General features: G+C 48.9%; 1 protein-coding gene across 1 annotated transcript in view; it reads left to right on the forward strand.

The window, feature by feature from the left end:
• Positions 1–21,803, forward strand: part of DNAH10 (dynein axonemal heavy chain 10) — a 61,052-nt gene that overhangs the window by 20,990 nt on the left and 18,259 nt on the right. The window contains exons 26-57 of the mRNA XM_077308616.1: positions 634–790; positions 1,007–1,240; positions 1,337–1,459; positions 2,013–2,246; positions 2,635–2,858; positions 3,828–4,097; positions 4,410–4,593; positions 5,130–5,264; positions 5,424–5,576; positions 6,132–6,320; positions 7,100–7,246; positions 7,515–7,706; positions 8,697–8,815; positions 8,975–9,133; positions 9,265–9,400; positions 10,115–10,237; positions 11,043–11,174; positions 11,938–12,154; positions 12,637–12,756; positions 13,282–13,427; positions 13,577–13,729; positions 14,344–14,604; positions 15,460–15,632; positions 16,209–16,302; positions 16,661–16,828; positions 17,556–17,738; positions 18,200–18,371; positions 18,809–19,012; positions 19,104–19,184; positions 19,614–19,811; positions 20,255–20,416; positions 21,141–21,315. Coding sequence (XP_077164731.1) covers positions 634–790; positions 1,007–1,240; positions 1,337–1,459; positions 2,013–2,246; positions 2,635–2,858; positions 3,828–4,097; positions 4,410–4,593; positions 5,130–5,264; positions 5,424–5,576; positions 6,132–6,320; positions 7,100–7,246; positions 7,515–7,706; positions 8,697–8,815; positions 8,975–9,133; positions 9,265–9,400; positions 10,115–10,237; positions 11,043–11,174; positions 11,938–12,154; positions 12,637–12,756; positions 13,282–13,427; positions 13,577–13,729; positions 14,344–14,604; positions 15,460–15,632; positions 16,209–16,302; positions 16,661–16,828; positions 17,556–17,738; positions 18,200–18,371; positions 18,809–19,012; positions 19,104–19,184; positions 19,614–19,811; positions 20,255–20,416; positions 21,141–21,315 — 5,418 coding nt within the window. The remainder of the gene's footprint in view (positions 1–633; positions 791–1,006; positions 1,241–1,336; positions 1,460–2,012; positions 2,247–2,634; positions 2,859–3,827; positions 4,098–4,409; positions 4,594–5,129; positions 5,265–5,423; positions 5,577–6,131; positions 6,321–7,099; positions 7,247–7,514; positions 7,707–8,696; positions 8,816–8,974; positions 9,134–9,264; positions 9,401–10,114; positions 10,238–11,042; positions 11,175–11,937; positions 12,155–12,636; positions 12,757–13,281; positions 13,428–13,576; positions 13,730–14,343; positions 14,605–15,459; positions 15,633–16,208; positions 16,303–16,660; positions 16,829–17,555; positions 17,739–18,199; positions 18,372–18,808; positions 19,013–19,103; positions 19,185–19,613; positions 19,812–20,254; positions 20,417–21,140; positions 21,316–21,803) is intronic.

Genomic DNA, 21,803 nt, shown 5'->3' on the forward strand with positions numbered 1-21,803 from the left:
AGAGGGGGGTTCTTCAGTAAATCGCTCTGGCCTCAACCGTAGGCCCGGTGGGACTGTAATAGCTCCATCAGGTGGCAGCTGGTTCCACCTGGTTGGAGCCAGGGTCAAAGAGGATGTCTTTAGGGACAGGGACTGCCAGTAGATTTCTACCACATGACCGGAGTGCTCTCTGGGGGACATATTAGGAAAAGCGATCCTCCAGGTACACAGGGCCCAGACTGCGTAGAGCTCAGAAGGTCAGTAGCAACACCCTGAAACTGAGCCAGAGCTCTCCTGGAATAAGTGCAGCTGTTGGAGGACTGGTCGAATATGAGCCCTCCATGGGGTACTTACCAGAACCTGGGCAGCCGCATTCTGCACCAACTATGAATTCCATGTCAGGGTCAAGAGTAGCCTTGTGTAGAGCGAGTTACAGTAATCCAACCTGGAGGTTATTTCTTTCCTATGTGTGTCACCTGTGGGGGGGTGGTACAAGCTTCACCTTCCCCAGTCCGTGTAAGGTGAGGAGAAGGGCTTAAGCACCCTCTCCCTACAGTATTCCTTCCTGCCAAATCTCTTATATAAATATTGTTTAGTTCTGTCTTAAAGCAATAAGGCGAAGTCTCTCATTGCTGACCTGTTAACTTCTTTCAGGCACTGGAAGGAACTGATGGACCGGACCGGGACCCATTTTGAAATGACAACAGAAACGTTCACTCTCGAGAATATGTTTGCGATGGAGCTGCACAAGCATTCTGATGTCATCAACGAGATCGTGAGCTCCGCCGTCAAAGAGCTCAGTATTGAGAAGGTAAATGGGCTCTCTGCTAGCAGCCAGGCCCAGCTGATCACCCTTCACATTGAGATGTGGGGCCAGGCTCATGGGAATTGTAGTCCATGGACACCTGCAGACCCACAGTTTTAGCCAACCCTGCTTAATGCACTGACAGCGAGAATCAGAGTAATGCGTTAGAATAGCGGTCAGGGATGTCGAACCTTATTTTTGCCTTTTTAAATTGTCTTGCAGGGTGTGAAGGAAATAGTGGACACCTGGGAGAGTATGAAGTTTACAGTGCAGAGGTACTTCAAAGGCACACAAGAACGAGGCTTCATCCTGGGATCCGTCGACGACATCGTCCAGATCCTGGACGACAACGCCGTCAATCTCCAAAGTATTTCCGGGAGCCGATTTGTAGGACCGTTCCTGGCCACCGTCCACAGCTGGGAAAAAACCCTCTCCCTGATTGGCGAGGTCATCGAGGTAGAGAAGGGGCCATCTCCGGCTTAACCGGTGGTTTTGTCGTCCGCTCGGTTTCATTGATCTGCTCTTTGTATCGATTCTATTTCACTCCCTCAGGTCTGGATGATAGTTCAGCGGAAGTGGATGTATCTGGAGAGCATCTTCATCGGAGGCGACATAAGATCTCAGCTGCCCGAGGAAGCGAAAAAATTTGACAACATCGACAGGATCTTTAAAAGGGCAAGTCACTGAGTTTGAATAGGGGCTTTCAAAAAGTGCAGAGCAATAATTGCACAGACTATTTACATCTGGGTGCTTCCATGGTTAAAAATATAGTTCTGATCAATTAAAAAACCCCAATAAAACCATACAAAGCAAGTCAAACCTTTAAGTTGTCAAAAGCAGGGGTAGTCAACCTGTGGTCCTCCAGATGTTCATGGACTACAATTCCCATGAGCCCCTGCCAGCAATTGCTGGCAGGGGCTCATGGGAATTGTAGTCCATGAACATCTGGAGGACCACAGGTTGTCTATCCCTGCTCAAGAGCTTTGTATCAGATGAACATTCTTCTCTGCTTTTGGAAAACAGTGAGTGATGGGGCAAGCCTAGAAGGAAGGCAATCCACGATTTTGGGGCAACCACAGAAAAAGCCCTGCCCCTGGTAGATCCCAGTCTGTCATCCTCTAAAGGCAGTACCCCAGCGGTCATATTGGCAGATTGTAAAGCAGATGTGATTTGGCACACATAATTCAGGACCAGTGCTTCCCCAACTCTCGTTTTCTTTTACCTGCAGATAATGGGTGAGACCGTCAAAGAGCCGCTGATCAAGAAGTGCTGTGAAGCTCCCAACCGTCTTTCAGACCTGCAGAACATCAGCGACGGCCTGGAGAAGTGCCAGAAAAGCTTGAACGACTATCTGGACGCCAAGAGAAACGCCTTCCCCAGATTCTTCTTTATCTCAGACGACGAACTGCTCAGCATTCTTGGCAGCAGCGACCCACTCTGTGTGCAGGAGCACATGATAAAGGTGCACGACGGAGCCTCCCATAAGCAAATGGAACTTTCTGCCTTTCTCTGCCAGGGGGTGGTTTCTTCCCTGAGACACAGTGGGCCTTCCCTGAGACACAGTATGTTTGATGCTTGCTCCCTTGGATGCCAGAAGGCATCAAACACACTGGGAAAATATATAAAATATTAACTCCCACCCATTCAGGCAATCCTTCCGGAGGCAGGGCTGTGCTCTGTGCCGCAGCATCTTCCGATTTCTGGCGGGAGAAACAGTGGGCAAATCTTTGGCTGCACAGGAAGAGGCTGCTTAGGGAGCTCTGCTCTTCTTGAATTTCAGGGCTGGAGATGCAGAAGTCCTAGATGACGAAGCCCGTGCTTAAGCATTTTCCCTCCCTGGTGTATCTTAGATGTACGACAACATCGCCTCCCTGCGGTTTCACGAAGACGACAATGGCACGAAGATCGCTTCCGCCATGATTTCCGCCGAAGGCGAAGTGATGGAGTTCCGCAAGGCCATAGCAGCCGAGGGGCGAGTGGAGAACTGGATGACCGCCGTGCTTGCCGAAATGAGGAGGACCAATCGGCTGGTTACAAAAGAAGCCATCTATCGGTACTGTGAGGATCAGAGCAGGTGAGGCAGTCGAACGCAGCGTGTGAGGCAGGCAGTGGTTTGAACCGAGTTGTCATGCCAGCTCTTGAGTCCAGTTAATTTGCCACCTGATTGCATTTCCAAGCAGGGCCACCTCGGGCGCTTAGCCTGGGTCGTTATGCGCTGGTGCAGAACCCATCGGGTTGCCAGTGCAAGAAATGAACAGAAGTGGTTTTGCCCTTGCCTGACTCTGACCTTGGACTTCCTTGGTGGTCGCTCATCTGAGTACTAACTCTCACAGTTTCTCTCAGAGCTCTCTCAGTTCTCCTGCCTCACAAGGTGTCTAGGGTGGGGAGAGGAAGGGAAGGCAATTGTCAGCCGCTTTGAGACTCCTCCAGGTAGAGAAAAGTGGCATAAAAAACCAACTTTTTTTCTTTTACAAACCATTTCCCCTCTTGGGTCCAGGAGCACTTTTAAGCCCAACAGAGTTTTATTCAAGATATATGAGTTTTTGTGCGTGTACATGAAAGCATATACCTTGAATAAACCTTTGTTGGTCTTAAAGGTGCCACTGGACTCGAACTCTGTTCTGCTGCTTCAGACCAGCCGGCTACCCACCGGAATTTATTTGAGTTATACACAATCTCGATTCCTGACATCATGTGGCTGGTCCGCCTCCTGCAGGAGCCATTTTTTTGATTGGGTCCATCACCCTGAATCCGTTTTCCCCAAAGTACGCTGATTGTGACATGTCACAAACAACCCAGAATCCTGAAACTAAACTGGAGTTTCATCCTCAATTGAATTCCAGCACCCGCTCCCCTTCGAAACACTCCAATCTTGGGAAAACACAACTTTTCACTGTATGCTTTCTACTCACACTGGATTGCCTAGGCTGTCCACCAACTCCAAACAACTGAACGCGGCCCATGTAACTCAGATTCAGATCTTCCATTGTAAGCTGCCTTCCTGCTTTTAGTTCTCCATTCGTGAGACGCTGTTTTTCTGTAGGGTTGACTGGATGCTGATGTACCAGGGGATGATGGTGCTGGCTGCCAATCAAGTGTGGTGGACTTGGGAAGTGGAAGACGTCTTTCGGAAAGTGAAGAAGGGAGAAAAGCAGGCCATGAAGAATTATGCCAAGAGAATGCACCAGCAAATCGACGAGCTGGTCAAACGGATCACCAAGCCGCTCAACAAGAATGACCGGAAGAAGTACAACACGGTTCTTATCATCGATGTCCATGCGAGAGATATAGTTGACACGTTTGTAAGAGACAGGTAATCATGGGCTCTGGGAAGAAGCGTCAGTTGTGTGGTATAGTCGAGAATCAGTTACACTGTTGTAGAATCTGGGGAGAAGCCTTGGTTCATGACTACTCGGGTAAGGTCCAATCAGTCCTTGTCTGCCTACTTTCCTTCCTTGTTCGCCTTTTCCTCTGTGCTGCTTGCTTGTTCTGCCTCTCTCACTTCCATTGGCCACATACTCCGTTGACATAAGCTTCACAGACGTCTGCATACCTTGCGCCCAAGACACAAGACCTATCGCTTGTTCCAGGGACCCACCAAAGCCTTTCTCTCTCTCTTTGTTAGCATCATGGATGCCCGCGAGTTCGAATGGGAAAGCCAACTGCGTTTTTATTGGGACCGGGAGCCTGATGAACTCAACGTGCGCCAATGCACAGGCACCTTTTCCTATGGTTACGAGTACATGGGCTTGAATGGGCGGCTGGTCATCACGCCCCTCACGGATCGCATCTATTTGACTCTCACACAGGTAAATAGTGAGCTTTTTCTGTTAACGAAGTCTCTTTAAAACAAGCAGCGGGAAACTTGGAATACCTCAGGCCTCCTGAGCACCTTAGAGCTTAGCACAGGATCTCCTCCTGCCATAACAGAGAGGTTTTAGACGGTCCCTTATACACCGCCTTGATTCTTTTTTCAAACCTCCGATTTCACATTGTGTTTTTGCTTATCTCTCCCCTGCCTGTTGCAATCTGGAATCAAAATTATTTTTTTAGTCTGTTGCATTTAAAGCTATCTTAATATACTGTGCTTCATTTGCTCTTTGCAGTCTTTAGGTATTAGTCGATTGATGGTTCATCAGTAGTGTTGATTCATTCCTTCTTAGAGGAATTGGTCAAATGTTCTGTAAGACAAGATGCTGGGCTAGGTGTACTGCTGATCTGATTCAGCAAGGTTTCCCTGAGCCAAATCCTTCCTCAGACCACTTTAACCTCCAGCGTTGGTTGATGGAGAGGCAGAGCAGATCTTTCTGTCCTAGCCTCATTCCCGGGTTGTTTTCCTCCAAAGGCTTTGTCCATGTACTTGGGTGGAGCACCAGCAGGCCCGGCGGGAACAGGGAAGACGGAGACAACCAAAGATCTTGCCAAAGCCCTGGGCCTGCTTTGCGTCGTCACCAACTGTGGAGAAGGCATGGATTTCAAGGTAGGAATACCGACGCTTACCCTGGAAGAAAGCACCCTGCTAGCTATTCTGTCATTCATGAGGCCCAACTGACACAGTGGGGCTGTGACTCTTGACCAGTTCCCTAAAAGCTGCCCAAGGACCCCGGTTTAATACTTGGAATTCTCCTTTGCCTTTTAGGCCGTGGGCAAGATTTTTTCCGGCCTGGCCCAGTGCGGCGCTTGGGGTTGCTTTGACGAATTCAATCGGATCGACGCCTCCGTGCTTTCGGTCATTTCCTCGCAGATCCAGACCATCCGGAATGCCCTGATGAACCAACTGAAAACCTTTCAGGTATGCAATCAGAAAGCTGGCTTTGTATAAAAGTAGATTTGGGTTACGTATATACATGTGCGTCAAGACATGGATCAGAGGGAAGGCGGTGGCTCAATAGCGGAGCCTCTGCTTGGCCTGCGAGAACAGCTCTATCAGGACTGTGACTAGCCCAAGGTCACCCAACTGGATGCACATGGATGAGAGGGGAATTAAACCCAGCTACCCAGGTTAGAAGCCACCACTCTTAAGCACCACAACAAGCTGGCTTGCGCAATTGGCTCGTATCCGGGGTTCTAGTTCTTACTTCCTCAACTTGGTAATGTTAGTGAAGATATTTTTTTTCTTCATCTTAACTCTGCTTTGTGACGTTTCTTCCAGGTTCAATGAAAGAATAAAATACATTTAGTGCAGCTGAAGTCAACTTTATTGGAATCTATATGTGATTGTTGAGATACATGGTTTTCTTCTTTGATTATTGCCTCAACCCGTTTTGTTTCTTTCAGTGGTTTTGATTTGCATGCCTGTCCTTTGTGGCACGCCTCTGTGGAGCATTGATCTGGGTCTGTGTTTCAGTTTGAAGGGCAAGAAATTTCTCTGGATCCTCGCATGGGCATTTTTATCACGATGAATCCTGGCTATGCGGGCCGTACCGAGCTCCCTGAATCCGTGAAGGCACTGTTCAGACCTGTGGTGGTGATCGTGCCCGATCTCCAGCAAATCTGTGAAATCATGCTGTTTTCTGAGGGGTTCCTTTTGGCAAAGGTAGGCCTCACAAAGGACTTATTCAAACATCCCTTGCTTATTCTATACTCGATAAATGGCACGTGGAATTTGGATGCTGATTACATTGGAAAATAGTGGTCTCAAGGCAGTGTAAAATTCAGAGATGGTCCAAGACCCTTTCAAAAGGTTTATATACTCACTAGCTGGGAATGAAGCATGGATTTCGACATGCAAATCATTGTGTGGGGCTCTGCTTATCATGCACATGGGTGGATCAGCACACGTTGCATTAAAGAACCACTAACTTACAGCTCTGTAGAACTAAGTTTGAGTCCAGTAGAACCTTTAAGACCAACAGTATTTTTCAAGGGATACACTCTAGTGTGCATGCACAGTCTTCGGATTCATTGAAATGGAAGAACAACGCCTGAGTCCAGTGGCATCTTTTAAGACCAACCAAGTTTTATTCAAGCTATAAGCTTTCATGTGCAAGCTTTGTGTACCTTGAATAAAACTTGGTTGGTCTGGCTGCATCGGACCAAAGCATCTACCCACCTGAATCTATTGAGATGGACATTACCAGTCCATATGCATAGCTAGGCGGTGAGCAGTGAATTAACATCAGCCACATAAAAAGCGTTCAACAGCTGCAAAGACCAAACTGAAGTTACAAGCTTCGTTTCTATGGTCACTATTTGTTTGGGTTTAATTCCAGGGGAGAACGTAGTGAAGGAAATAGATGAAAATCGGAGATAGGTGGGCAGATGTACCCTTCTTAAATGTGACCCTCTCTTTCCATGCTCTGCCTTGTGCACTAGATCCTGGCCAAAAAGATGACAGTGCTGTACAAGTTGGCCAGAGAGCAGCTTTCTAAACAGCACCACTATGATTTTGGCCTTCGGGCTCTGAAATCGGTATTGGTGATGGCTGGAGAGCTGAAGAGAGGCTCGTCCGATCTCCAGGAGGTAAGCCTATTATCATTGATTGCCCTGGAAAATCAGAAAACTGTGAAGCTGGGAGCCTGCACCCAATGATGTGACCCAAAATCCGCCCAGGTCCCATGGTAGATAATCTCCAGATTACTCTCCTACAAAATAAACATAAAGCAGGAGATCTGTGGTCAGGAATTTCCATCTTTTTTCTTTAAAATACTTCTTTAAGAGACTTTCTGAAGGAAGTGCGTTTAGTTTGCCAAAAAAGGATTCACTCCTATTTCTTTGTTTGACACACTAGGATGTGGTCCTGATGAGAGCCTTGAGAGACATGAATCTCCCCAAGTTTGTCTTTGAAGATGTCCCTCTTTTCCTCGGGCTGATCTCCGACCTGTTTCCTGGACTGGACTGCCCTCGAGTGCGTTACCCAAAATTTAACGATGCCGTTGAGCTTGTGCTGGCTGAAGGAGGCTATATCGTCCTGCCAGTCCAGGTACCTCCAAGAGGGGAAGCAGCCAGGGCATTTTGAGTGGGGTAGAACTAAATTTGGAAAGTCAGGCAGTGACGCAGTGGCACATTCCATGCCGCCCACAAACAGCAAATTCAGTGGGCATCACATTAGTCTTTCTCCTTGTGTTAGGGATGGAATTGGATCTGGGTGTGTGTTTTTGTGTTTCCCTACATACACCATATGTCAGTTTTTTTCAACCTTTGGAATGCGGAGTAGCCCCTGAAAAAATTTGCAGGCTTTGAGGTAACCCAGAATTTATGTCAGCTGGCCACGCCTCCTTGACACGCCCCTAGAAGTACCGTGTCACCATGTGAAACTTTCAAACCCTGCTTGAATTTTTTCAATGGCAGCAAGAGATCTTAGCTTTTACACTCCACTCACCCTAGAATCATAGAAGAGAATCCTAGAGTGGGAAGGGGCCATACAGGCCATCTAGACCCACCCCCTGCTCAATGCAGGACCAGCATCCATGAGAAGGAACAGGGCTGAGGTGTATAGTCTTTTGAAGGCTGTACAGAAAAGAAAGAATGCAGTGGCATTTCCTCCCTAAAGTAAACCACCCTCTGAGTGGGAGATGGGGAGGCAGAAATAAAGATCCCAGCCAAGGTGGATAAGATATAATTTTAATTGGTTTTATTTTGAGTGAGATTATTTATAACTTGTTGTAAACCAACCCTGAGTCGGTAACCCTGAAAGGGGTGGGAGACAATAGCTACCTAAATAAAGCTGACTTCTAGGCCCATGACCCCTTTGAACCTTGGCACATGCTGAAAGAACGTGCAACTCACTTGTAACTTGCTCATCACAAAGAAGCATTTTACAGGAGGTGCAAAAATGGCTTTTGAGATACAAACTTGGCGTTTGATGGGTATGCAGGAAATCAGCAGGGCACCTCTGGCTTTGTGTACCCCACAAAACCAACCTTCCGTAGTTCCTTAGTGCTCTGTGACCACCTCTCTGTTTGGATGGCAGGTGGATAAGGTCGTCCAGATGTACGAAACAATGTTGACGCGCCACACCACGATGGTGGTAGGGCCCACGGGAGGAGGGAAGTCGGTGGTCATCAGCACCCTGTGCCTTGCTCAGACCAAGTGAGTACACAGCATGAATGCAAGTTTCTTGTAAGCGTTTGGTGTAGTCCTAACCACTACACCAAGCTGGCCGTTCCCTAGTTGGCGGCTGAGTCCGTTAAGGCAGGAGGCTCTCCCTTTCTGCTGCTCTTCCTAACTGCCTCTTTGACGTTTCATTAGACTAGGCCTGCTGACCAAGCTTTACACCCTGAATCCCAAAGCCATGAGCGTCATTGAACTCTACGGCATCCTGGACCCCACCACGCGAGACTGGACGGACGGCGTTTTATCCAACATTTTCCGAGAGATCAACAAGCCCACCGACAAAAAAGAAAGGAGGTGATTTGCATGCACAGAGCTTTGATAGCTTTTGGTTCCTTCGTGGGCCCTGCTAACTACTGGCCTCACCTGGGAGTGCCTTGGGGATGCATCGTCACGCGAGAGGTGCTCACGCTAACATTTGCGCCCAGGTACATTTTGTTCGATGGCGATGTGGACGCTCTCTGGGTCGAAAATATGAACTCGGTGATGGACGATAACAAGCTGCTGACCTTGGCGAACGGGGAGCGAATCAGACTCCAGACTCATTGCGCCCTCTTGTTTGAGGTGAGGAAGCTGGCCTCCCTTCTGATCTTGGAGGGTGTTGTTCTTATTGCAGCCCCATTTTCCTCTTAACTATGTATTTTGTGACCCTTACCTGAAGCCCTTCCTTTGAAAAGCCTCACCCTGCTCAGTTCGAACCATACTGTGCTTTCACTTATTTTTTCTTCAGAGGCGGAGCTATCCTGCAGTTCCTCCCATCCTTCCATTTTTCCAGCCCATTCCGATAGGAAGCCACGGTCTGTAGGCGTGCTTGCTCTGAAGCAACAGGGGGCTCCCAAATACCTGCTGTTATTTTATTTATTATTCACTTTATTCAATATTATTTTATCGACCGCCTCTGCCTGCAAGCCAGGCTTTCTCAACCAGGGTTTCAGTTCGAGCTCTCTCGGCCCCAGCTACCTCACAGGGTGTCTGTTGTGGGGACAGGAAGGGAAGGCGACTGGAAGCTGCTTTGAGGCTCCTTCAGGCAGTGAAAAGCGGGGTATAAAATCCAGTTCTTCTTTCTATGCCCTGCGGACTAGCAGTGGTGGGGGTGTCAGTAGAGGCCGAAGACAGGTTGTAACCTGCAGGGATTGCTTTGTGGAATGAGTGTTTCCAATCCCTGCAAAACCTGTGTTTGAATATCTTGTGTCTTCTGTTGCCTTCGGCATCAATACCGGAAACGACTCATTAGCAGCGCAGGATATTTTTTTGTAAACCGGCACATTTCCTTTCTAGGTTGGAGACCTCCAGTATGCATCCCCAGCGACGGTCTCGCGCTGTGGAATGGTCTTTGTGGACCCCAAGAATTTGAGATATAAGCCCTATTGGCAGAAGTGGACAAATCAAAGGAGCAGCCAGGTGGGGAACAGTTGCTTACACTTACCTTGAGTGTTATCTGAAACGAGTGCAGATAATGGATGGTTGGATACATGAGTCGATTTTTGTATGAACTGTACAGCATCCTGTATCACATGACAGCTTGTGGGTTTCAGTAGAAGGAGATGCGTTTACTACTCTCTTGCGATCCCATGCCATGTTCCTCAGGTGCCTTTTAAACCTTGGCCAGTTGAGGCTCCTCTCGCTTCCAGGGGGCTTGACAGGGAGGCGTGGCCAGCTGATGTCACTTCCTGGTACCTCACAGCTATAAATATATCAGTGGTACCTCCATGGCCAAAAAGGTCAAAAAAGGCTGGCTGAGAGGGAACCCTGCCTGGGGGCCTATTTCTCCTCTGTCAGCTGAAACCGATTGAGTCACTTATTTGTTTGTTTGTTTGTTTGTTTGTTTGTTTGTTTGTTTGTTTGTATTTATTTATTTGTTTGTTTGTTTGTTTGTTTGTTTGTTTATTTATTTGTTTATTTATTTATTTATTTATTTATTTATTTATTTATTTATTTATTTGCCGCCCTCCCCAGGGGCTCAGGGCGGTTTACATAATAACATAAGAACAATACATGGAACAGTCTATAAACCATTTGGATAACTGTGCAATAATAACTGATAATTGTAAATATATAACATTATAATTGTATAACCAATAAGCAATACAACGTTGCAACATACAAACAGGTCCAGAGAGTATAGCAAAAGGCGGAGGGGACAGGGACAGGGAATGACAAATCAGACTGATCCTTTTGGGATTATTTCTGTCTTGTTTCTCGGCAGGAGCGGCTTTTGCTAGACCGCCTGTATGCAAAATACGTACCCAACCTCATTGAACTTATTGTGGAAGGCGTCGTTGACGGTCGGCAGGGAGAGAAATTGAAGACTATTGTTCCGCAGACGGACCTGAATATGGTAAGAGAACCTGTTTTTGCAGATAATCAAAAGCATCCCTGGCGAGTAATTCCATATCTTTGGCAAAGGCTTAAAAAAGCTTATGAATTCCCACGAGCAACGTGGATGTCGGGGATAGTTGTCTAGAGATTTGAGAGCAGATTCCCAGGCATGACACCGAGCAGAAAATTCTACAGGAAGAAGAGCATCGGTGCAACCAAGAAACACGTCCCCAGTTGTCCGGGAAGTCCGCTTCAGCTCAGGGTGGCGTACCTGGTTCTCCCTTCTGCGGTAGGCTGAGCGCTCGCTCAATAAGCTAGGCTAAAAAAGGCCTAAGCTAAGCGAGAACTCACTAAATACATTCTTGTTCTATATATATGCGAGACAGATTTCGAGAATGTATGACCAAGAAGCCTGTGCGTTTGTTTTTTTTCTTGCATGCATGATTTCAAACACACACAAAGGAAGAGATGACATGATTTCTCCCCCCTCCTTGACAAAGGTCAAACTTTCTGGCAATGAATGACAACATACATGACAAAAAGAGCAGTTCGTCGGTTCAGTTCCCAGGGCCCTCCATATATCCTTCAGGCTCCCCTTGTCACCATTTTCCAATCTGTGGCCCCCTTCAAATGTGCCAGGTTGAGAATGGCTGCTGTAGACTCACCGGAGTCCTTAGCCAGGTTTTCCTTTGACCAGCTCACCGACTTTGTAGCAGCGTGCCTGGGGAACTCCCGTCTTTAGCCCAGGGGGCTGAGGATCGCTCTCTGATTCTCAACCACAGGTGACGCAGTTAACGAGGATGCTGGATGCCCTCCTAGAGCAAGAAACGGATGACCCGGATGTGCTCGAGTGCTACTTCTTGGAGGCCTTGTATTCCTCCTTAGGCGCCACGCTGCTGGAAGCCGGAAGGTCCAAATTTGACGACCTCGTGAAACGTCTGTCCTCTATGTCGACTGTCAATGATGAGCTGACCCTGGCCAAACCAGGAGAGCTTCCAGGTATGGCAGTGCGAACGGGCACAGTTGATTTGGGGGAGGAATCCTTAAGATTTCACCCACAGGGGACACTCCATGATGGACTGCCAGGTCTTCCGACTGCAGTGACCAGACTCTTCATCCAAATGTTGTCCCTTCCTTGGAACAAGAGTGAGGAGCAATTTGATTAGTGTTCCTCAAGGTGATCAGGAGTCTTGACTGCTGTTTTGATTGGTGTTCCTCAAGGAACGACCTAAAAATCGTATCTCCAGCAAGGAAGAAAGCAGTTCTCTTGAAACCCAGAAATGCAAAGCAGTCCCCTGTATATATAAAGTGCTCTCAGAGCATCTCCAAGGTCTAAATCCAGTGTCCACGAATTTTGCCCCACGATTCTGATAACACACTCCGAATGCTGTGCTTCTGGCCATCCTGTTTTAGGTATTGCTCAATGCACGTCTCCAGCAACTCATCTTCCACTCTTCCTTGTTGTCCAATTTGTCTTCCAGGGCAGCTCCCAACTCTGTACGACTTCCATTTCGAAGGGAAGATGAAGAAATGGGTCCCTTGGAGCAGATTGGTCTCTGAGTATGTTCACTCCCCCGAAGTGAAATTTATTGACATTCTGGGTAAGTGTGAATTAAGCTGGTGTCCTTTGGAGGGAGGGAGCAGTTAAGGATGGGTTGAAAGCACTTCAGGTCCTTTCCAAAGCAGGGTACCTAGAAGGCTTACTGGATGGCTTTATGGGCCAGATAAAATGGGGGAAGAAGTGCCTTCTCTATCCAAGGGTGGGAGGCATTGATGCGACTTGGGTAAGAATAACAGCTGCTGTAGTGTCGTGGTTAAGAGCAGCAGCTTCTAATCTAGGGAGCTGGGTTTGATTCCCCCTCCTCCACATGCAGCCAGCTGGGTGACCTTGGGCTAATCACAGCCCTGATAGAGCAGTTCTCTTAGAGCTCTCTCAGTCCCACCTACCTCACAGGGTGTCTGTTGTGGGGAGAGGAAGGGAAGGAGATTGTAAGCCATTTTGAAATCCCTTTAGGCAATGTAAAGCAGGGTATAGCCTCTATTTTTGCATTTTCATTCTTGCAAGTATGTTAAACATTAAGAGATGTGTTCTCACTCTCTCTCTTGCAAATTTCCTCCTTTTTCAGTTCCTACAGTGGACACGACCCGCACCAACTGGCTGCTGGGACAGATGGTCAAAATCAAACACCCCGTCGTCCTGGTTGGAGAATCAGGGACATCAAAGACGGCGACGACTCAAAACTTCCTCCGAAAATTAAACCCAGACACCAACGTAAGGGTCCAGGTTTTAGTGCCAGCTGCCTGATATTCAGCGCATCCTGTTTGGTATTGTGGTTCAAGGCAGCTGACCATAGCAAGCATCCGTGTGGCTGTGCCGTAAAGCCTTCCTCTCTACATTAAGAAAACACCTTTCCTTTTCAGGTGCTGCTGATCATTAACTTCTCATCTCGCACAACCTCCATGGACATTCAACGGAACCTGGAAGCCAATGTGGAGAAGCGGACCAAAGAGACCTACGGGCCCCCCATGGGGAAGCGCCTCCTCGTCTTCATGGATGATCTGAACATGCCCAGGGTAAGGCCATACTGAAGCGTATGTTTATATGTTATGTCTCAAGAAAGGAGGTGACTAGAGAAAGGGAATCCCAGGCAGGGCTTGAGGCCCCGTTTCTTTACCCCACTGGGTTCGACCTCTGACTCTTGGCTCGTCAGACCTAAATTAGTTGTCTTTCATAAACATGTTAAATCCCTGCACCTGGAGTTTACATTGGAGCCCTGAATTGGGTTAATGCTTTTAATGCTTTGATTGAGATGGCTATCGTTTAATGTTTTATGGTTTTATTCATGTTTATTCAAAGTTAAGGTACTTATTGTGGTCATTGCTGTCGTACACTGCCCTGAGCCACTAGGGAGGGCGGTATATAAATTGAATGAATGAAAGAGGGTTGCCCAGTAGGGGTGGCATGATGGGTGTCAAGGAGGATAGGGACGGGCAGGGAACGCTGCATGCTGCACATGAATGGTGCATGTAGATGCTTTTCGAGCACACTCTTTGCTCAGGATGGGAAAATTTATGCTCCACCAGCTCCTTCCCTGCTGGCTTCCACCACCTACTCTTAATAATAACGTAGCCATGTGTGGGCAGCAGCGTCTCCTGCGCCTGCCTGTTTACTTCCCTGTTGTCCACAGGTTGATGAATACGGCACTCAGCAGCCCATTGCCCTGTTGAAGTTACTCTTGGAGAAAGGCGCTGTCTACGACCGGGGCAAGGAGATGACCTGCAAGTACCTGCGCGACCTCGGCTTCATGGCTGCCATGGGCAAGGCCGGGGGAGGCCGGAACGAAGTGGACCCGAGGTTCATTTCGCTCTTCAGCGTTTTCAACGTTCCTTTTCCTTCGCCGTCATCCCTGCATCTGATCTATGCCTCCATTCTCAAAGGCCACACTCTGGTGATTTGAATTTTGGGATTGAGATGGGCAGAGGACATCACTGTTCAGTCTTTTGTGGAACTTGTTGCCTCCTTCCATAGAGACAAAACCTTCCTTACTCATTGGTGCTCATTACTTAGGGGGGAGGAGCTCTGAGGGATCAGACCAGAGAGGGCCCATCTAGTCCAGCATCCGGTCCCACACAGAGGCCAGCCAGTCCCTCTGGAGAGGCTGAGGCCTTCACAGGAACATAAGGAGAGCCCTGCTGGATCAGACCAACGATCCATCCTAGTCCAGCATCCTCTCTCACCCCGTGGCCAACCAGTTCCCCTGGAGGGCCAGCAACAGAGCATAGAGGCTGAGGGCTTCATAAGAACATCAGAAGGGCCCTGTTGGATCAAACCAGGGGTCCGTCTAGTTCAGCATCTGGTCCCATACAGAGGCCAACCAGTCCCTCTGCAGGGCCAACAATGGCACAGAGGATGAGGACTTACCTGATGTTGCCTCCTGTCTCTGCCTGTGAAGCTGGAGATTTCCCTCTGGTGCCATGGCTATTATCCATTGATAGATATTCCCCATGAATCTATCCAATCCTCTGTTAAAGCTGTGTATTCCTGTGGCCATCACTGCAGCCTCTGGCAGCAGCTTCCACATTTTGATGACACTCTGCGTAAAGTAGTATTTCCTTTGGTCCATCCTTTACCTACTGCCCACCAGCGTCATTGGATGCCCTCCTGTTCTAGCATTTAATGCATGAGCACCAGGGAAGGTCCCCCCCCCCAAATGCATGATTATCACAGGCTGGCTTAATTGCGGCGGAAGATGCTTCAGGCAGACATTTGCTCACAGGAGTCCTTCTCTGTCTTATGTCTGCAGTCTTTTCACGAATCGATCTCTGCCATTGCTGAGAAGCTGACCTCCTGCACTTTGGCGCTCTACGACCTCATCGTCCGGGATCTTCCTCCAACTCCATCCAAATTCCATTATATTTTCAACTTGCGGGATCTCTCCAGGGTTTACAACGGGCTCGTTCAGACCACCTCGGAACGGTGAGCGGGTTTGGACGGGGCTTGTGGCCGGGCTTGTCACTATACTTCGGATGTGTTATCTGGTTAGAGCAGGAGACTCCCACCATGGCACCCATAGGTGCCATGGTGGGAGTCTCCTGCTCTAACCAGATAGGTGCCATGATACCCACCCAGTGCTTTTCGAAGGTGGGCAGGGCTGCTGATTGGCTCCTGGTGAGCTGATCGGCAGATTTGCTTCAGCAGCGGCTGGACAAAGATCTCTGGGGGACGGAACATAAGCTGTGTGCATGCAAGAAAACCTTTTTAAACCTCTTGCTTCTGAAAGGCATCCTGTTAAACAGAGTTTCTGCCTGAAATGTCGAAGAGTTACTATGACGGTTAGGTGTGACCTCCCTCTCGGGCATTCCGTGGTTGCATCCACCCTCCCATGTCAGGTTTCCAAAAATGCTCGCAGGCTTTAAAAGGTTGGGGGCTCCCCAGTTAGAGCATGCTGGTTCAGACGTTACTCACCGTTAGCGTAGAGGGGGCAGGCGGTTTACAAATTCTGACCGGGGCATCCAGTGTAATCTGTGGTGGCTGCTGTTCCTTCCGATGCAGGTTCCAGACGGTGGCCCAGATGGTGAGGGTCTGGCGGAACGAATGTCTCCGGGTTTTCCATGACAGACTGATCAATGAAGTAGACAAAAATCTGGTTTGTCCTTTCCGTATGGGTCTAATAGCGTGCTTGTTATTCGGATTCATTCAAGAGAGCCAGCGTGGTGTCATGGTCAAGAGCGGCGGCTTCTAATCTGCAGAACCGGGTGTGACTCCCCGCTCCTCTGCATGCAGCCAGCTGGGTGACCTTGGACCAGTCACAGTCCTGATAATGCTGTTCTCATATAGCAGAGCTCTGTCAGCCTCACCTACCTCACAGGGTGTCCGTTGTGAGGAGAGGAAGGGAAGGCGATTGGGAGCTGCTTTGGGACTCCTCTGGGCAGTGAAAAGTGGGGTGTAAAAACCAACTCTTTGTCTTCTCCTCCTTCATGATTCCATTTATATGTTCCCAAAAGGTCCAGGGCCATATAAGGGACTTAGTCAAAGATAATTTCACTGAGGACGAAGAGCAGATTATGAGGGACCCTGTCCTTTTCGGAGACTTCAGAATGGCGCTGAATGAAAGCGAGCCTCGGGTTTACGAAGACATCCAGGACTACGATGCGGCCAAAGCTCTCTTTCAGGTACAGAGTCTACATCTCAGGGAAGGGGGTTCATTCTCTGCACCACAGAAGGCCAGAGTGAACTTTGAGCCAAGTCTTCTCCGAAACTGCGGGAATGAGAAACCTTTACCGTGAATAAGACAAGATTCCAGTGGACAGCCATGTTGGTCTGAAGCAGCAGAACAAATTTTGAGACCAGTGGCACCTTTAATACCAACAAAGTTATATTTAAGGCAGGGGTGGCCAAACTGTGGATCTCCAGATGTCCATGGACTACAATTCCCATGAGCCCCTGCCAGCAGGGGCTCATGGGAATTGTAGTCCTTGGACATCTGGAGAGCCACAGTTTGGCCACCCCTGAGTTAAGGTGTGAGCTTTCGTGTGCATGCATATTTCAGAAAGTCAAACAGGGTTTCCTGAACCATTACATATTAGGTAGAGAAAGGGTGGGATTGGAGGGGGGTGGGCTTAGTTGCTATAGTTAGGCAAAAGTTGCCTAAGTAACTGGGCAGTTATAGCTGAGATTGGATTAGAGTGGGTGGTAAGATCTGTGAATTGCAGTAAACGGCAGTTACCTAACAGATGTGAGCATGGCGTTAGGGTCCAGTGGTCCAAGTCCAATGAAATTGTCACAATCTGAAAACATCCCCTCTCACATTCCTTTCGTTCAACCTCTCCCCCCCACCTGTTTAATTAATTATGGGAGGCATGTACCAAATTCGCCATCTCCCTCTGTGTTTTCTCGTAGGAGATTCTCGAAGAATATAATGAAATAAACACCAAAATGAACCTGGTATTGTTTGATGATGCCCTGGAGCACTTGACCCGCATTCATCGTATCATAAGGATGGATCGGGGCCATGCATTGCTCGTAGGGGGCTCGGGAAAGCAGTCCCTAACGAGATTGGCTGCTTATACAGCAGGAAGTGAGGTCAGTGACTTTTAAAAAATCCAGCTATCCAATCCCCCCCTCCCTTCCTCTCTTGCCTTCTTCCAAAGAGAACACGCAACAGTATTACGAAAAAAGGAATGGAATGTGAATAATGAGCTGCTAGATTAGTATGAAGGACCACAAACTTTTTATACCCCACTTTTCATTACCCAAAGGAGTTGCAAACTCCTTTCCCTTCCTCTCTCCACAACAACCCAGTGAGGTAGGTGGGTCTGAGAGTAATAGTAACTCTTCAATTGTGCCTGGCCCAAGGTCACCCTGCTGGTGGCATGCGGAGGAGTGCGGAATCAAACCCTGAAGACGCTATATACGACACACGTGCCATACGAGAAATGAATCAATCAATCATACGTTTGGCAGATTCCGGGAGGGAGGGAATTCCAACCCCAAACAGTGTATCCTGTTGAAACGATACAAATAATTTAACATTACGCCTTTAGATCTTCGAAATAGTGCTGAGCCGCGGCTATGGAGAAAACAATTTCCGGGAGGATCTGAAGGCGTTGTATACGAAACTCGGGATCGAGAATAAGATGATCGTGTTCCTGTTTACGGACGCCCACGTGGCCGAAGAGGGCTTCTTGGAGCTCATCAACAACATGCTGACGTCCGGTAACTTGCTTTCAGCTCTCCGCTTGCAGGAGTGTGCAGAATTGAAGCCGGCTCACCAGGCAGCTGGCGAGGATAGCAGAAATAAGCAATAAGGGCCGCGGTACTTGATGTTGTATGTAATGATTGGAGGCGAGATCCGTAAAAGAAATATTGCAGTATTCAGAATCCCCTTTGGTCTCTTTCTGCTCCTGCCGCTGCCTATGGAACTCTCCATGGTGCTGAACTGTGAAGGGACCCAGAAGGCAGGGATGGGTAACCTCTCTTAGTGCCATTGCAACCCCTCCCGAGTGCATTTGCTGGAAGAGCAACAGTCCCAGGGGAGCAAACTGTATTTGTGATACTGCTTGCTATGGAGAACAGAACCCAACAGTACATATCGGATCCCCTGTTCTTATAACTCCTCTCTTGCTGCGGCTGTTGTTGTTTTTGAAACCCAGGCATAGTTCCAGCCCTTTTCCCGGATGATGAGAGAGAAACTATTTTGAGTCAGATTACCAGTGAAGCCATGAAAGCTGGCGCCGCCCCAGCCAAAGAAAGCGTCTGGCAGTACTTTGTGAACAAGAGCGCCAACAACCTCCACATTGTCCTTGGGATGTCCCCCGTTGGAGAGACACTGAGAACACGCTGTCGAAACTTCCCAGGTACCCACCGGGAGCGTCTTTCTGCTTCTGCTTCACCAACTTCTTTACCAACTTCTTTACCAACGCTTCTTTGTCATCTTTATCTTGCAAGGTCTTGTCAACAACACTGGGATCGACTGGTTCTTGCCCTGGCCGGCTCAGGCACTGTATGCAGTAGCCAAATATTTTCTGGGTACGTGACATTCTTGGACGTCTTGTGGGAATCTGTGAGATGCTGGGGGGGGGGGGAGGAGAGAGGGTAGCAAAGGAGGCTGGCAGGGCAGGCGTTGTCTAAGTTAAATGCATTGCTAAACTGGCAGAGGCAAGCATTGCCTCTCTTGCTCTGTCCCCCAAAGCAGGGGTAGTCAGCCTGTGGTCCTCCAGATGTCCATGGACTACAATTCCCATGAGCCCCCGCCAGCATTTAAATACAAAAATCAAACCATAAAATAAACAAAGTGATAGATTCCTTAGAGCCAGCGAACACCTTCCGGCAGCCACTTGCTGTCCCTTTGAAACCAGAGCCTCTCTCCCTTGCATTTGCACGTGGCGGGATTTCAGCCGCCAGTCCCTGTCTAGCGACTCTTGGCTCCTTTGCTTCTTGGGGGACCTTCTTTTCCAGGAGGGAACCCCCTGATCCCAGTGGAAAGTACCGAGGAGGTCATCGAGCACACTGTCATGGTGCACGACTCTGTCGGGGACTTCAGCAAGAAGTTTCTGCAGAAACTCCGGCGCAGCAATTACGTCACCCCCAAGAATTTCCTTGACTTCATTAACACCTATGCCAAGCTACTGGAAGAGAAGAACCTCTTCATTTTGGGTAACTTCTGCGCTTGTAATGCGTTTTGCTAATCTCCAGTCCAAACACTATCAGGAGGCAGGGGATGATCCATTTTGGGGTAAAAATGGGGCTGCAAGTAAAATGTGGCCCTGGCCGGGATGGCCCAGGCTAGCCAGGTGTTGTCAGATTTTGGAAGCTAAGCAGGGCCAGCCTTGGTTAGAATTTGGATGGGAGACCACCAAGGAAGTCTGGAGTCATGAGGCAGGCAGTGGCAGGCCACCTCTGAATGTTGTTAGCCTTGAAAAAACTGTGGGGCCATATTCCCTGGGAAATCTGGGCGGTCTTTAAGGTGCTAAGTGGGCTCAACAGTTACTTCATTTCGCCCCCTGCTCAGTTAGAATCATAGAATCGTAGAGTTGGAAGGGACCTCCTGGCCCATCAAGTCTCAGGCTGTGACCGTCTTTGTCCCTTGCCTCTCCCAGCTCAATGCAAACGCCTGGAGGGTGGCCTGGACAAATTGAAAGAAGCTTCCATTCAGCTGGACGAGCTCAACTTGAAGCTGGCGGAACAAAAGATCGTGCTGGCGGAGAAGTCGGCCGCGTGCGAAGCCCTGCTCGCAGAGATTGCGACTAACACAGCAATTGGTAAGTGTCCGCTTGCAGCTGCCTTTCCCCGGGTTTAGAAGGAAGGGATGCACGGTAGAGAGTCCGGCAAGGGAGATAGCCTGTGAGTCAGACCAGGGGTAGTCAACCTGTGGTCCTCCAGATGTTCATGGACTACAATTCCCAGGAGCCCCTGCCAGCAAACGCTGGCAGGGGCTCATGGGAATTGTAGTCCATGAACATCTGGAGGACCACAAGTTGACTCCCCCTGGGTTAGACCACTAGATTAACGATGCATAACATAAAGTCTTCATTTCCAAACTTAAGCCTCGTTTGCTTTGTGCTGGGAGGCTCTATTTGCAGCAGAGGGGATTGAAATAATCGCTACTTCATTATCTCAATTCCACCGTGCTCCAAAAGGACTGTTCTCATTTTGACCTTCAACACGGTCCACCAGACCCTTCTTTAGAACGTTCACTGCGACTCAAGAAGGGCCCTGACCAAAAAATCTGCGTCTTTTCTTCGTCTTGTCGTGGTGAGCGTCAAGCAGTAATTTCAATCTTCTCTGCTGTTAATCGAATCTCCAGGCAAAAAGAAACGAGACTCAAATTTGGAGAGTGGGACGTTATGTATCATGAGCACGGTCTCCCGCGTGGCCTATTTCCCACGTTGACTCCCCTGGGTCTCAGCATGGCCACCTCTCTGGCGTCAGTCCCGGTCATGAGATGGACAGTTTCCCCTTACTCACGCTCTTCGCCCTTCTTAGCCGAGGAGAAGAAGAAGCTGGCTGAGGAGAAGGCCATTGAGATAGAAGAGCAGAATAAAATCATCGCCGTGGAGAAACGGGACGCCGAGACGGCCCTGGCAGAAGCTATGCCCATCTTGGAGGCCGCCAAGCTGGAACTGCAGAAGCTGGACAAGTCCGATGTCACAGAGATCAGGTACGCGGTGGTGGGAGCTGTCACAGCAGACGCTGTGGGTACGGCAACAGCAAGCACGGGTTACCATCTTCTGCTTGGGAAATTCCTGGGAATTTTTTTTGGGGGGGAGAGGAATCTGGAAGGGTGGGGGATGATGTGGGGTGGGACTTGTGGGGTCTAGCACCATAGAATCCGCCCTCCAACGCAGCCATGGGGGAAATAGTTGGTGGGAGAAGTACAGGTCAATCAGAGCAAAAACGAAAGGGGCTTCAGCTCCAAGCTTCTTCTTTGGGCTCGTGTCTTGCCCCAGCAAGAATTAGGATCACACACAGAGCGGGAAGAGACCCCAAGGGCTATCCAGTTCAGCCCACCACCTTCTTGGGGACGTAGAAATCACTCCCTCCTGACAGGGGCTCCTTCCTCCTGAAGCCTTCCAGTAAAGGAGACTCCACTCCCCCCCCCTCCTACCAAAGCAGTATTTTCCATCTACGGACAGCCCTCGCCATCAG

This window comes from Paroedura picta, chromosome 13 (assembly GCF_049243985.1).
Source record: "Paroedura picta isolate Pp20150507F chromosome 13, Ppicta_v3.0, whole genome shotgun sequence".
Classification (NCBI taxonomy): domain Eukaryota; kingdom Metazoa; phylum Chordata; class Lepidosauria; order Squamata; family Gekkonidae; genus Paroedura; species Paroedura picta.